This window comes from Larus michahellis, chromosome 1 (genome assembly GCF_964199755.1).
Source record: "Larus michahellis chromosome 1, bLarMic1.1, whole genome shotgun sequence".
Classification (NCBI taxonomy): domain Eukaryota; kingdom Metazoa; phylum Chordata; class Aves; order Charadriiformes; family Laridae; genus Larus; species Larus michahellis.
This window is the reverse complement of record NC_133896.1, coordinates 217824346-217837290: the sequence shown is the minus strand read 5'-3', so window position 1 is coordinate 217837290 and position 12945 is coordinate 217824346. Positions and strand designations below refer to the sequence as shown.

At 45.2% G+C, this 12945-nt stretch overlaps 1 protein-coding gene across 12 annotated transcripts in view; it reads left to right on the top strand.

Annotated features, from left to right (window-relative positions):
• Positions 1-12945, top strand: part of TENM4 (teneurin transmembrane protein 4) — a 530696-nt gene that overhangs the window by 444829 nt on the left and 72922 nt on the right. For all 12 annotated transcript variants that reach the window (XM_074572381.1, XM_074572380.1, XM_074572379.1 and 9 more), the window contains 2 exons: positions 1620-1739; positions 9283-9544. In XM_074572381.1, coding sequence (XP_074428482.1) covers positions 1620-1739; positions 9283-9544 — 382 coding nt within the window. The remainder of the gene's footprint in view (positions 1-1619; positions 1740-9282; positions 9545-12945) is intronic.

Below are 12945 nucleotides of genomic sequence, written 5' to 3'. Positions count from 1 at the left end.
CGCTCCAACACCTCAATGTCCCTCTTGTAGCGAGGGGCCCAAAACTGAACGCAGTACTCGAGGTGGGGCCTCACCAGTGGCGAGTACAGGGGGATGATCACTTCCCTAGTCCGGCTCACCACACTATTCCTGATACAGGCTAGGATGCTGTTGGCCTTCTTGGCCACCTGGGCACACTGCTGGCTCATATTCAGCCGGCTGTCAACCAACACCCCCAGGTCCTTTTCTGCCGGGCTGCTTTCAAGCCACTCTGCCCCAATCCTGTAGCGCTGCATGGGGTTGTTGTGTCCCAAGTGCAGGACCCGGCATTTGGCCTTGTTGAACCTCATACCATAGAACATGAAGTTCTACTTTATCTCGTTGCATTATACAATATCAGATTTTTAGGTGGACTGTAAGAAAATAACTTCATCTTTCCCTGATGATCCATGTTTATGAAATCATCTTCACAAAACACTGCAGATCTCATCCTTTGCCTCAGTGAACCAGTAAAGCGACATTTCTCACTTGAAGTGGGTAGGTAGCGAGTGCAGCTGGGATGATTTAGTCTAGCTGAGATCTGGTCCTGCACCTGTAGAAACGTTGCCTTTCAATCTCTGCTCTGCAGCAGGACAGCAGTTAGGAAAATCACTCACTGGGTCACGTTAGCACGCTGACACCACAATTTGCTCTTGCAGCTCAGAAAAATAGTTACCTTCAGCCAAAAATTGGGTTCAGACACTCTTAGAGACGTGTGATGCTTTGTCTTTATAGGAAGCTCCTAAGGTAGCAATGTAGTAATGACTTAGAGGTCTGGAAACAGACTTTGGAATAAGAACCTAGAAAATCTGTCTTTGGCTTTACTGCAGATTTTCTGACTGACCTTGGACAACTGAGAATCACTCTGTGCTTTATTTCCTCTCTCTGTAAAATACCTATCTTGCAGTATTAATCAATGTTTGTAAAGATCCTTGAAATCCTTAGATAAAAGAGCACATTACAGAGCATAGAGTAATTGGAATAGATGTAGCCTATAAAATAGTGCAATCTACCAAACTCGGAAAGAAGACGGGAAGAAAAAGCCTGTCCTGTTAGCATGCTCAGTTCCCCGAGCACTTTGTAGGGAAGCTATCTGAACCTAGCAAATTATCTGTCGTGGTTTTCCCAAGCGTGGAAGAAATGAGCCGTCAAGCCTTGGTCAGGGTGTTTCTGTGGCTTTTCTGCCTTAAGCATGTCCATGCGGTGCTTGGTAGGTTTGTGTTCCATTTGATTCTAAAATTTGCTTTGCCCTTAATTAGGGCGATATTGTCAAGACACTGTGAGACTCGGTTATAGCAAATTCCAAAGTGATGTGGCGAACACTAGAGAAGTCCACAGTTAATGAAGTATATGCTGCAGCAGTTGCTTTTCAAGAGTAGGATAAAAGTAAACCTTATTCTAGGTATTGAATCTTCTTACACAACTCCTGAGAAAGTCTTCAAGAGCAGCATCCCACCATCAAGACACACAACATGGCCCCCAGCTTTCCAGAACATAAGGGCCTGGGCTTTCTAATCCATAGGATTCCCAGCCACAGAAGTAGAGGAAAAACCTGAATTTGTCAACAGATTTACTATGTCTTACCATTTTTCTCCTTGCAGGCACGCATGTGTGATTCGAGGCCAGGTGATGACAGCAGATGGGACCCCTCTAGTTGGAGTGAACATCAGCTTTGTCAACAATCCTCTTTTTGGATACACAATCAGCCGACAAGACGGCAGGTAGGGTGTCTTTATAGGATTTACAGTGTTCAAGCAGCACTTACGGCATTATTACCATCAACACTAAAGAGAAACTCCTTCCAAGAGCATATTTATTGTTGATGCATTTTGAAGGTGTTGATGCATTACTGTTAATTGTTATGGGGATGCATTTGGCTGGTGACCAGTGATCAGAGGTGCTCCTCAGGGTTCAGTCTTAGGGCCAGTCCTGTTCAGTATATTTATCAGTGGTCTGGATGCAGGAGTTGAATGCACCATTAGCAAGTTTGCTGATGATACCAAACTGGGAGGTGCTGTTGACTCTCTTGGGGGACAAGAGGCCTTGCAGAGGGATCTAGATAGACTGGAACATTGGGCTATGATTAGTGGGATGAAATTTAACAAGTCCAAATGCCGGATTCTACATCTAGGATGGAGTAACGCCAGGCACAAGTATAAACGGGGAGAGGAGCGGCTGGAGAGCAGCCCGGCAGAAAGGGGTCTGGGGTGCTGGTGGGCAGCAGCTCAACGGGAGCCAGCAGTGAGCCCTGGCAGCTGAGAGGGCAAACCCCATCCCGGGGTGCATCAAACACAGCACGGCCGGTCAAGAGAGGAGATTGTCCTGCTGCATTCAGCATTGGTGCGGCCTCATCTCGAGCACTGTGTGCAGTGCTGGGCCCCACCATTGAAGAAGGTCCTTGAATGCGTCCAGAGGAGGGCAACACAGCTGGTGACAGGGCTGGAAGGCAGGTCCTCTGAGGAGCAGCTGAGGGCTCTTCTAGTTTGGAGAACTGAGACTGAGGGGTGACCTCATTGCTCCCTACAGCCCCCTGAAGAGGGGACATAGAGAGGGAGGTGCTGAGCTCTTCTCCCTTGGATCCAGTGATAGGACGTGTGGGAATGGCTCAAAGCTGCACCAGGGGAGGTTCAAACTGGAAATGAGAAGGATTTCTTTTCCCAGAGGGTGGTCAAACACTGGAACAGGCTTCCTAGAGAGGTGGTCGATGCCCCAAGCCTGGCAGTGTTTAAGAGGCATTTGGACAATGCCCTTAATAACATGCTTTAGCTTTTGGTCAGCCCTGAAGTGGTCAGGCAGCTGGATTAGATGGTCATTGTAGGTCCCTTCCAGCTGAAATAGTCTAGTCTAGTCTAGTCAGTCTAGTCTTATTTTTATTAATTGTTATTAACATCGCAATATCACCTATAATCTTTAGCCAACAATTGTGCAATGCAGTGCCCACGCACGTAAAGAAAAGATGTCTCCTGCTCCCAACAGCTCTGTTCTTGCTAATTCATGTTGAAATGATTATGAAGAAGTCATTAAGATTATGGTTGTGTTAGAGACAAGTGCTTAAAATCTGAGCAATCACGCTCAACCAAAACAAAAGCATTGCAAATTGGGAATGTCTTTCATCTTATCTTTTGTCTGTCAGTGCTAATTGGCTCCCTTTCTTGTAAGAACAAAAAAATGAAACATAAGGGGTTCCAGCTGCACATGCTCTATGTATTGACTACTAACCACTAGCACTTGGGAGAGGATTTATAGATTTTAGCACCTCTCCAATCCACAACTTTCATTAAAGGTTTGACTTGGCCAGAGAGGCTGATAGAATTATAATGAAAGAGAGTAACGTGCTGGCAACGTGTGCTTAGTGCTGCCTTGTTCATGCTCGGGGGTTCATTGCACCTTCTGTAACGCTGGTGGTGACTAGGAGGCTTTCAGAGTGATGCTCCACCTCTTGGATGATATGACATTAAAATACAAGTAATAAAGAGGCATTCCTGGAAAAGTAGTGATCTCCTTTGGAAAAGGATGCCTCTGAAGCTGGTGCCTTTGTATTGCCAGTAGCTTCGGTGTTACTGGAAAAAGGAGAAAGTCTTGCACATTTATGCTCTTGAGTATCTCTGTCAACCTTTTCGAATCTACTTTGCGTCAAAGTGAGATCCAAACTGCACTCTCAAGATCACATTGCTGTGTGTAGACCAGCACAAAATCTCTGTCTGTTAGAACACATAAATTTGCCTGCAAAATTCCTGGACAATAATGACTGCTATAAAGTTTTTTTCATCTCTTCCCTTGTCATATATACAACACCCAACTACGGTGTGTAATCTTTCATTTAGATTACAAGTACTTTGAGGAAGGGACCATCTCTTTGTTTTGTAATTGTGCTGTACCTAGAACAGAGGGGCTTTATCTTAAACTTCACCTCTAGGCAGCAAACATACCAGTAAGCTAAACAGAATCACAGAATCACAGAATGGCAGGGGTTGGAAGGGACCTCTGGAGATCATCTAGTCCAACCCCCTGCCAGAGCAGGGTCACCCAGAGCAGGTGGCACAGGAACGCGTCCAGGCGGGTTTGGAATGTCTCCAGAGACGGAGACTCCACCACCTCTCTGGGCAGCCTGTGCCAGGGCTCTGCCACCCTCAAAGGAAAGAAGTGCCTTCTCATGTTGAGGTGGAACTTCCTATGTTCAAGTTTGTGCCTGTTACCTCTTGTCCTGTCACTGGGCACCACTGAGAAGAGCCTGGTCCCATCCTCCTGACACCCACCATTTAAGTATTTCTAAGCATTGATAAGATCCCCCCTCAGTCTTCTTTTTTCCAGACTGAAGAGACCAAATCCTTCAGCCTTTCTTCCTAAGAGAGATGTTCCAGTCCCCTCATCATCTTGGTATCCCTTTGCTGTCCCCTCTCCAGCAGTTCCCTGTCCTTCTTGAACCCGGGAGCCCAGAACTGGACACAGCACTCCAGGTGCGGCCTCAGCAGGGCAGAGTAGAGGGGGAGGATGACCTCCCTCGACCTGCTTGCCACGCTCTTCTTGATGCACCCCAGGATGCCATTGGCCTTCCTGGTCACAAGGGCACATGGCTGGCTCATGGTCATCCTGTTGCCCACCGGGACTCGCAGGTCTCTCTCTGCAGAGCTGCTCTCCAGCAGGTCACCCCCCAACCTGTACTGGTGCATGGGGTTATTCCTCCCCAGGTGCGGCACCCTACACTTGCCCTTATTGAATTTCATAAGGTTTCTCTTTCCAGCCTGTCCAGCTCTTGCTGAAACAGGACCACATCACAGAGGTGAGCACTGCTATCCAAGCTCCAGACCTCTGTAATATTTGAATAACTTTTTCTTTCCAGTTCCTGGGTGGTGAAAGGCAAATCCCCCCCTTGATGTAAACCAACTTCTATTGGCATCTGAAGCCAGGGATGTTCCTTCCACATCACGTCCTCCCCAACTTCCAGCCAAGCAGGGGACCCAGGGCCGAAAGCAATGCGGCTGGAGCATCAGTATGCTCCACCAGTCTGCAGAGGGCCGCTGGTTCCTCGTGGCCGGCTGCCAGCCTTCAGAACTCAAATTAGTTTCAAGGAGCTCAGTGCTGCGGTTTGCTGACTCAGCCCCTGACAGATCCTCAGCTCCAAGGGATAAAAAATGAGAGAGATCCGCTGTCTCGGACGCGGGAATGTGTGACCGAGTGGGATTCATCTGGAAGCTGGGATTTCTGTCGGCAGCTGCTGGTGGTCACTCTAAGCCCAGACTGCCTGGTGTCAGCTCTTCTGATTTCTCTGTCTTCGCCTTCCCCTCAAATCAATCTGCTGAAACCTTGTGCAGGTCTGGCGCACGACTGACATTCAGTAAATTGTCCAGTTGCACTTCTGAGTCTCTTGAGTCATAAAAATACCTTCCGAAATTGCCCGAGCCACACATGCAGATATTTTCTCAAATGAATGGGCACAGCAGTGCGTCTGTGTGCTCTGGAGGTAACAAATGGACAAGTGAAAGCCCGTCTCTTAAAGAGTATTGGAATCCAGCGACTTCCTCAGGGGTGAGGTCTTCTAAAAATTACCTTGGAGTCTTTAAGAGCATTCAAACTTTAATTGTCAGGGCATAAAACACTTCCCCTTATTTCTAATCCTAGTCTGGCTGCTGATTTATCATGTAGCATTAGATGCATCTCTTAACCTTCCTGGGCCAGCCAACCAGCCTGTGAAAGGGAGATAACATTTACCTGCCTTCTTTACTGATTGTTATAGCATTTATTAAATACTATGTGTAAAGCACTTTCAAAATCACATAAGGAATTATCGCTATTATAATTTCTATTCTGTGTTTTGATGGTTCTCGGTAATTTTCTGAAGAGACCGTGACTCTCATCAGCTTTTTCACAGTGCAGTTTTCATGTGATTGAGGCACTTTGTTTTAAGATGTTGATGCTCTTAAGCAAGAAGTGACTCCTCCTGAACTGCAGTAGCAGACTGCACGCATTCCCGGTCCGTGGCAGGGCGCAGTCGTATTGGGTCACTGGACCATCTTTGGTGTCACTCTGGTTTGGATGAAAAATGGGAACGCGCATGCAAGAATTACCTTGTTCCAAGGGTTATGAGATAACGGCATAAAACTCACTGCCTTTATTATTTGGCATATTCACCATAGGAATATCTGTTCTTGAAAAGGTGCACTGAGTTGCCTTAAACTGATTTAGCAAATCAGTTTATTGATAGCAGGGCAATAACTGTGTTTTTAAAGTAAGGGAGATTAAAGACAGAATTGCATCAGTTTAGCTAGATTGGTTCCTAAGCTGATTTTGTTGCTTCAGGTTTGGGTTTTGTGGGGTTTTTTGGCGTGACCAAGTTTCAAAATGAGTATTGTAAGTAAAATTTCAGTTTCAGAATGGCAGTACACTGAATATTCCACCCCTGTAAGTGGGTTCACAAGTCTCTGCAAGTAGGTTTCACTCCTATTACAGTACTCAGATACAGCCTCTAATGGTGAAATCCTGATCCTACGTTGAGCAAAACTTTGATAACTTCAAGGCTTGCGTGTGCTTTTAGCCTAATTATTGGGACACAAACTTTTTTCAGGTAACAAGGCATGGAGAGAAAATGACAGATCTAAAACCACTCTCTTGCACGTATGGTTTCTCTGTAAAGCAAAGTTCATAGATGGATCAAAGTATTGGTGCAAACCACATTTTAAAATACAGAATTAAATTTGATTAAACTGGTAGTTTATAAAGGCTGCAAGTCCTCAGTATTCCGTTGTTGTAAGCATAGTGTTAATAAAACAGCGGGAAAGTCTCCAGACTTTCAGTATTGTGTACCTGCCATCACATTTAGCAACTTTGACATGGCTCTCTCAGAAAGACCAAATATATGGACTTCCAGAGCGAAGAGATGAGAAAGCGTTACACTTTTCTTGGTTTTTGGGTTTTTTTTTTTAAGCTTGTTTTGTGGATAAATAGAGAATTTCCTTCTTCGGCCTGTCTCTCCAGAGTCTTTTGAGACAAACAGAAGAATAAGACTGTACAACAAGTATGATTTTTTAGAGTGATAAAAAAGACATCAGAGATCAGCAGCAAAACCAGAAATAAAATTATCTCATTCCTTCAATCCCAAGACGTTTTTGCTCTTGCTAAATCTAATTTCACTAAGGGAAGCTGGGAGGAAGGTGTTTTCAGTTTGGGTTTTTCTGTTGGGTTTTGGTTTTAGCTTTTGTTCGGTTCATCAAGGTGACTTCAAAGCTGCACCCTGTGACTCTGGCAAAAACAGCTCGTGAGCAGCAGCGCCTGCTAAAAAGATGCTGCCTGTCCCTGTTTTCACAGCTGCTGGAGCCTGACGTGGAGGGGATGCTTTCCCTCCCGCGTCCTGTTTTGGGGATGCAGGAGAGGCAAGGATGCTTCCCCTCAGCAGGTTACCATCCCTGACCCAGGCTCAATGAAACCAAGGATTGTTCGCAGAGGAGTGAAACGGAGGCGTTTCCAAATAAAATCTCTTTCCCACTTGCCTAAAAACTTGTTGAGCGTCATCTGCAATGTTTGTTTCTTTCCTCCCGTTGCCCCTTTCAGCGCCTGGATTCATGCAGGGCAAGCTTCTCCCTCCCAGCTGAAGGACTTTGCCAAATGCTAATTGACTGTTAAAAATGTTCTCACATCAAAGCGCAAACGCTGCGTAGCGTTGCTGGCAAGGACCAGCAAGTTACTCGTCAGGCTGTTGGGAGCCAAGCTCCGTAGGTCTGGGAAGCTGATGCCCCGACTTGAGTGGTAGAACAAACATGTCTTTAGCTTTTTAAAATGCTTTCCACTCCCTCCCGTGGACTCAATTTAACATTGTTTCCTGAATAACTTTCTTTTCATAACTATATTTACTAAATGGCACCTCAAGCTATCAGCCATAAAAAAAAAAAAAAAAAAGGTTCTCCTGAACGATTGCTTGCCAAAGAATTATTATTTTTTTTTTAGAAATAGTTCTTACCCGGTTTTGCTCCTTGGGGATTTTTTCAGCCAATCTGAAAGCCCTCATAATTAATTTTAAAAATAATTTTAAATACTTTTTTCAGCTTCTTTCTTACCTTGTGACTACAAGGTGCATCAAGTCTGGCTGTGGGCTGTCAGAGTGCTGTTTCTCATGCACAGGGAAGTACTTAAGCACGTGGCTCTTAAGCACATGAGCAGCTCCCCTGAAGCCAGCGAGCTTATTCTCATGCTTAAAATCCATGTCATACACTAGTGCCAAGCACTGAAAGCGAGAAGCAGGGATGAGAAAACTGTCTTCCTCTGAAACACACATTTGTCAACACAACTGAATAGATACTGAGGAAAAAAAAACAACAAAGAAGTAAAAACGAGAGGTCTTCAAATTGTGCTGAAATCTCTTCCTTTCACAGTTAACACCTCTTTTTTGAGTCTATACATAGTAGATACATCCTGTGGTACTTCATAAACTCTCCATCTCTGACAAGATGTGAAATGTAAGTGCAAATCTAAGAGTAACACCAAACCCTATTCCAACATCTTTATGTTAAGAGGAGGAATATTTTCCTTATGGAGGCAACGTCCTTTCATACAGCTCTGGAGGGCTGTCTGTTAGCCCGACATAATATTATCCAACATTAACGCAGGCAGAAAAGCCACTTGGCTGGAGGTAGCGTAGGACAAAGTTGCAGACCATAGGCAGTAAGTTATCTATCTGCCCTGCTCTGGAGGACTAAGAGTCGAAAAAGACTATGTGCGGGGTGCTGTGGTAGAGACGCTGCCTGCGTGGTGTCCATTTCTTCCCACCTGCCTAGCATGGTGCATCCATGACTGGGCTCCACGTCTTCCCTGGGCTGCATTAGGTATTAGTCGGGTTAGCAGCGATGCCAAGGCGATTTATATGGTGGTGTGTCGGAGAAACCACTTTCCAAATCGTTTATTTCATCGTGTGAATTGATCCAATCTGTGACTGCGTTTGGGTGATAAACACTTTTTTTTTAAAAAAAAAAGTGAGTATGTATGGTCAAATAACACTAGAAAATCACTAACAAAGATAAACTTTTGTCTCAAAAAAAGGGATGGGTGTGTTTTTAATATAAATGAGGACAACATGTAAAGAAGCTGAGTTTGTGCTCCTGCCTCTGCCACTTGCTCTTACCCAAACAAAGCCTCTTTGGGCCGTAGGTTTTACACTCGTAAAATGTGGCTGATGATATTTCTTGCAGTTATTTTTCTGGGGGTCCTTGCTAGGGAGTTGTTACAAACAGGCGGGGTGGTGCTTGCACTAACTTTGTATCCCATCTCTTAAAACAGCTTCGATCTCGTAACCATTGGTGGGATCTCCATTATCCTGCACTTTGAGCGGGCTCCCTTCATCACCCAGGAGCATACACTGTGGCTGCCGTGGGACCGCTTCTTCGTGATGGAAACCATAGTCATGAGGCACGAGGAGAACGAGATCCCGAGCTGTGACCTCAGTAACTTTGCCCGGCCCAACCCCGTGGTCTCTCCATCCCCGCTGACAGCTTTTGCAAGTTCCTGCTCAGAGAAAGGTCCTATCGTTCCTGAAATCCAGGTATGAATCATCTGAGCCGAGGAGAAAATAATCCATCTCCTTTCTGTGCTTCTTTTGCCTGCTTTGAGACACGTGAATGCAATTGTTCTGTGTCTTTCCCTATTCCCCTGCTTTGCTAAAATCACAGAATCACAGAATCACAGAATGGTAGGGGTTGGAAGGGACCTCTGGAGATCACCCAGTCCAACCCCCTGCCAGAGCAGGGTCACCCAGAGCAGGTGGCACAGGAACGCGTCCAGGCGGGTTTGGAATGTCTCCAGAGACGGAGACTCCACCACCTCTCTGGGCAGCCCATTCCAGTGCTCTGTCACCCTCAGGGTAAAGAAGTTCCTCCTCATGCTGAGATGGTACTTCCTATGCTCAAGTTTGTGCCTGTTACCTCTTATTCTGTCACTGGGAACCACTGAGAAGAGCCTGGCCCCATCCTCCTGACACCCACCCTTTAGGTATTTATAAGTGTTGATAAGATCCCCCCTCAGCCGTCTTTTTTCCAGACTGAAGAGACCCAAATCCCTTGGCCTTTCTTCCTAAGAGAGATGTTCCAGTGCCCTCATCATCTTGGTAGCCCTTAAATGAATGATTCTGTGCTTGTTGCACCATTTTTCAGCCGTTTGCCAGGAGCTCTGTCTCACAAGCACGCAGCCAGAAGGTTTCTTTTCCCTTATGCCTGAGAGATGGAGGCAAAGCGCTCATGGCCGACAGCAAAAACCTACGTTGGCTCTGCTTTGCTTTCACTTCCCATCCGCAGGAGGTGGGCTGGGACCCCCATCTGGCCCACAACAAGCCTTCGGGCAGCCCTTTGGCATTCAACATGCCCAGCGCGAAGCCAATGGACCTCTTAACGCTCTGATGCCTTTCTCCTGTTCACGAGCAAATTTCACCCACCAGGCGAGATGGACCTGGGTGGTGGAGCATCAGGTGTGAAGTTTCTCAGGGTTTGAAGGCATACACCTCTCTCTACAAAGCTGCTGAGATGTGCAGTCAGCCAGCAGACAGCTGGCAAGTGGCCAGGCTGCTGAGCAGCTGGGGTTTGTTGCATTTCATGACATTTGGGGTAGGTGAGGAAAGCGAGAGGGTTACACTGAATTTCTCATCCCCGTTTTCCTTTTTTTTTTATGGAAGATCGAGTCGGATAAAGTAGTTTAACAACCTGCTGTGGATTGGAAGTATTTTGCCAAAAGGAAAGATGGGTTTTAAACTGAATTGTCCAAGCAACTGAATTGTCCATCTTCCTTAAAAATACTCACTGTGTTAAAATACATGGATGTAGCAGCATTCAAGCTTTCCGTTCCTTCTGGGTTTTACATGCCAGCATTTGGCATTATTAGTGACAAATAATAGTCTGCCAAGGCAGAAATAACAACAAGCGTAGCAAGAAATTATCTGCTTCCTACTTGACTCCATTGGAGTTGCAGTAGCATGAATGAGGAACGAAGGCACTTTCTATCTTCTAATTTTGATACACCAGGTACTGAACCCAGAAACAAATAAAGCTAGTAGCGTCTTTACCTTTCCCTCTGGACTAAAGCCTGTGATCCTTTTTCACGCTAATTTCCAATTACAGTCACCATGTTTGTCCCAGCATAATTACTAATGAAGTCCCATCTCTTGTAATGCCCATCAGATTGAAAGTTCTTGGTTCAGTTTTCACATCTCTTGTTTCCTAAACCAACAACCACCATGAAAGGTAATGTTCAGCGCTGCCTAGGAAAAAAGCAAATATCTGATACAGTGAAACTATAATCATAACCTCACTCATTGTTGTGTAAGATACTCGTTAGATTGTGTTAATTATATTTATTTGAACTAAAACATTCTAAAACTCCTCTTCAACGAGAGGGCGTGTCTGTCTGTCGACTGTGAAAGCAGACAGGGATGTAGATCATCAGCAATAGTTTGATAGAGTTTCTTGATGACAGATCATAGAATCATAGAATGGTTTGGGTTGGAAGGGACCTTAAAGATCGTCTAGTCCAACCCCCCTGCCATGGGGAGGGACATCTTCAACTAGGTCAGGTTGCTCAGAGCCCTGTCCAACCTGACCTTGAATGTCTCCAGGGATGGGGCATCTACCATCTCTCTGGGCAATCTGTTCCAGTGTCTCACCACCCTCAGCGTAGATGTTTAGTGCCATTTGAAATATCCTGCAGATATCGTGTTTGGCCTTCAACTGCCAATGATCCCCCTGTCAGTGTCCTGCATTATACCTGCCAGCCCTTTGTGAATGTCACAGGTAACTTGAACATCCCAAATCACACTAGACACCTGTAGTTATGGAATCTAATTGAGATCTAAGTGGGAATCATTTTAAGATTATGGCACCTAAATAAGCTGTTCGCACGGAGTCATCTGGATGTGTGCTAGATGTCTGAGCTCCCATTAAATCTGGCAGAAACCTAATCAATATCATCAGCGGAGCCTACAGACCAATTAAGCTGGCCATCTTGAAGGTATCTAGTTCCCACTGACAGTATCAGTTAGATCTCCACTGACTACGATTGATGCTTATGTGTCTACCTCACATGCACACACTTACATGTCGACCTTTGGATTTAGATGCCTTAAACTGGAATTGAATCCCACTCTTAAGTTTACGTGGCAACACCAACCTTCTAAAGAGCCTGTCTCTGCCCATTGGCCATGAAGACACCTAGAGGAGTAGTTCAGAGGAGACTCCTAATTTTTAGGTTCCTAAGTTTAGATAAGATGAATCCTGTACATCGTGAGCAGTACTTTTCCCACGTGCCAAATGATGGAGCTAAAACCTGTAAAACAGTATTCCAGCTCAAATATTGACAGTTGAAGATTAATGAAGTTTGTGGTACAGGAATATACAAGAGAATCTGATTTTATGGCAGAGTCTTGACTGTACTTCAGTACATAAATGGACTACTTTTCATTCCTATACTGGATATATATACAATAAAAAATAACCTGACTGTCAGTTTCTGCGGCTGCATTTTATAATGCGCAGTTTTCAGTAGAGAAATGCTAAATATAAAAGGTGTGAGCACATAGCCAGGAGGAGGTGACAAGTGGATGGCAGGGCTGGGAAAGGGATTTTAACAAGTGGGCAGATAGGAACCACATGAGCTTCAACAAATAAATGCAGTGTCCTCTAACTGGATTAATTCCAAAGAGCAAATAATACATTTTAAGTGTTTGATTCAGGTGCCTAAAGACAAATTTGGTGCCATTTAAGATGCCCCGAAGTGTCCCTTCAGGCCTCCGTCTGTAGCTTCAGAAAGGCAGAGATCTCAAGAAGGTCCACATCAGATCTGCCATCCCTTTGCAGAGGTTTTGGATACCATCGAACATCTCAAAAGCACTAGGTGCCTATGTTAAGGCCCCTGATTCAGGCCCTAAATGCCTTTCTTTCTCAATATTCCTTCTGACCATCA